The following is a 2,539-nucleotide window of genomic DNA, read 5'->3' as shown; positions in this document are numbered from 1 at the left end:
CGATGATGTTTTCCGCAAATTAATCCTCTCGGGCCAACCGCCGCTGGGTGAAGAAGACGCGATGCTTAAGAACCTGAAGTGGAAGGTGCATGTTATCAACTCGCCTGAGATGAATGCGTTTGTGTTGCCGGGGTATGTATTTATATCTATATTTATACTATGATAGTATACCAAGAAACCCTGTACTGATTTATATCTATTCCCCCCCCCCCCCCCCCAGTGGAAACGTCTTTGTGTTCACCGGGATTCTACCAATCTGCCCAGATAGGGACGGCCTCCCTGCAGTCCTGGGTCATGAGATCGCACATGTCCTCCCCCATCACCCAGCCCAACGCATGAGTTCCAACATCATAGTGATTGTTACGGCACTGGCAGCATCAATGCTATTTGACGTGTCGCAAAATTTGTCGTCAATGATTTTAAATCTGATGCTTGCCTTGCCGAATTCAAGGGCGCAGGAGGTTAGTGCGTGTTTATGTTGTGAATGAGAGGATGTTTATATGTGTTCCGTGTGCTAACGGGTGGTCTTATGATATTGCATAGTCGGAGGCGGATGAAATTGGCCTCAGTATGTTCCGTATCTCACCTTTATAAGAATATTATGTGGTGTGACTGGTTTTCTAACCATGGTCCCATGACAGTGATGATGGCAAAGAGCTGTTTTAAACCCGAAGCTGCCGCTGGATTGTACGCCCCTCCTCCCCCTCTGAAAAAAGGGTCCACGCACCCCAACTTTTTTTTTTTTATGACGTTTGTTAATAGGTCCCTTTCTTTTTTAAACTATAGATGGAGCCGGATGCACCAGGCTGAGAAAGCAGCGCCTCCCCAGTTGTTGTCGACGCATCCTTCGGTGAGTTTAGTGGATAGGATGTTTTTTAATGCTTGAATTGTTAGCTGATGAAGTTATTCGCAGAGCCGGAGACGGATGGAAGCAATTCAGAAATTGTGAGTTTTATTTTTCGATTTCCCATCATCATTAGGAGGGACTGAGAGAGTCTGAAAGAGTCCACATGGGACTTTCGTTCGCTGACGATGACATTACTGTTCCAGGCTCCCGCAAGCAAATATTGCGTATGATGATGGCGGATGTGGACTTACAGGGCGATATGGTAGGTTATTTTGATGTGAATGGTATCTTTTAACTTTTGGACTCCTAGCTGACAGGTCTGACTATAGCCGAGAGCTTTGGACAGACATTCAGACCCTTTTGGTAGAGAGGCGTGTGGATAGCTTATGACCTGGACTATCCTTGGGTATTTTGCATATGAAGTATCTGTAGCTACAACGTGTACAATAAGTTAATAGTCATCTACACTCTCCTGAGCTGTACGGAGTATGGAGTATTTGATATTGTAATTATTGTAATATTCACTGTATTGATACTGCACTGCAAACAGGGCAAACTCATCGCCCATACCTGAGCTCACCAAATTCGGCAAACCACAGAAGCTTCAAAAAGTTAAGCAGACCAGACGACATCACAGCGCATTCAATTCCTCTTCACCACAGATAGAGGAGGGACACGTATTTGCATATACATTACAGCTATGTCGTTGTCGATCCCCAGCGCCCCAAATGCTGGGCTGTTCAAGCAGGGTTATTCCAGGTATGTGCATCAAACTTACACCCCTCTTCTCCCCGCTGATACATGATAAATGGCGTTTCGCACCCACGCACCACGCACCACGCATCACGCAGCGTAACTTTGTATATCTTTCTTCCCGCCCTTAAATTTGACTTTCTCCGTATTCATATAAAATATTCTACTCGTGAACAACCAGCAAAGCCACTGAATATTGAAACCAACCAATATCAAGGCTATTATCAATGCACTCACAATAACTGACCAAACCCTTCACCCCACAGCCATGACTCCGAAGACGGTGCCGTCATCCGTAATATCGAAGCATGCCGTGCCATTGCGCAGACTGTACAGACATCGCTGGGCCCCAACGGTCGCAACAAAATCGTAATCAACCACCTACAAAAGCTGATCCTGACCTCCGATGCCGCCACCATTCTACGGGAGCTCGAGGTTGTACATCCGGCCGCCAAACTGGTCGTCATGGCCAGCCAGCAACAGGAAGCAGAGATGGGCGATGCGACTAATTTGGTCATTGTGCTCACGGGAGAGTTGCTGAAGAAGGCGGAGGAATTACTACGAATGGGGCTGAAGACGAGCGATATTGTGCTAGGGTATGAGAAGGCGCAGGGAATTGCGTTGAAATGTTTGGATGGTGTGTTTTTCTCCTCTTTGATTGTCTACTTGCGGTACCATACTTTGGGGAGGTGTTTCCATTAACATCTCTTTTTTTTTTAAAAAAAATTTTCTAGATCTCGAGGTGGATAGACTGAAGGAGCTACGGTCTACGACTGAGTTGAGCAAAGCGGTTAGAACTGTCATTGCAAGCAAACAGTCCGGCTCAGAAGATATCCTTGCTCCGCTAGTTGCAGAGGCCGTACTGGCAGTCCTCCCCAAGAATCCGGCCAACTTCAACGTGGATAATGTTCGAGTCGTCAAATCATGGGAGGCAGCTTG

The 2,539-nt window shown here is 46.6% G+C and overlaps 2 protein-coding genes across 2 annotated transcripts; both read left to right on the top strand.

Annotated features, from left to right (window-relative positions):
• Positions 1–61: 61 nt before the first annotated feature.
• HCAG_01356 (predicted protein) lies at positions 62–1,214 on the top strand (the record flags this gene model as incomplete). The annotated part of the gene is made up of 8 exons (XM_001544259.1): positions 62–132; positions 221–461; positions 544–568; positions 642–687; positions 787–850; positions 914–945; positions 1,051–1,109; positions 1,177–1,214. The coding sequence occupies 8 exons, from the start codon at positions 62–64 to the stop codon at positions 1,212–1,214; spliced, it is 576 nt and encodes a 191-aa protein (XP_001544309.1).
• Positions 1,215–1,547: 333 nt separating this feature from the next.
• Positions 1,548–2,350, top strand: HCAG_01355 (conserved hypothetical protein; the record flags this gene model as incomplete). The annotated part of the gene is made up of 3 exons (XM_001544258.1): positions 1,548–1,606; positions 1,867–2,196; positions 2,335–2,350. 3 exons carry the CDS (start codon positions 1,548–1,550, stop codon positions 2,348–2,350), a joined length of 405 nt encoding a protein of 134 aa, XP_001544308.1.
• Positions 2,351–2,539: the final 189 nt, after the last annotated feature.

The sequence above is a fragment of the Histoplasma capsulatum genome, genomic scaffold (genome assembly GCF_000149585.1).
Source record: "Histoplasma capsulatum NAm1 scaffold_1 genomic scaffold, whole genome shotgun sequence".
Classification (NCBI taxonomy): Eukaryota; Fungi; Ascomycota; class Eurotiomycetes; order Onygenales; family Ajellomycetaceae; genus Histoplasma; species Histoplasma mississippiense.
Note: the sequence above shows the minus strand (reverse complement) of the source record. Positions and strands in the feature narration are given on the sequence as shown.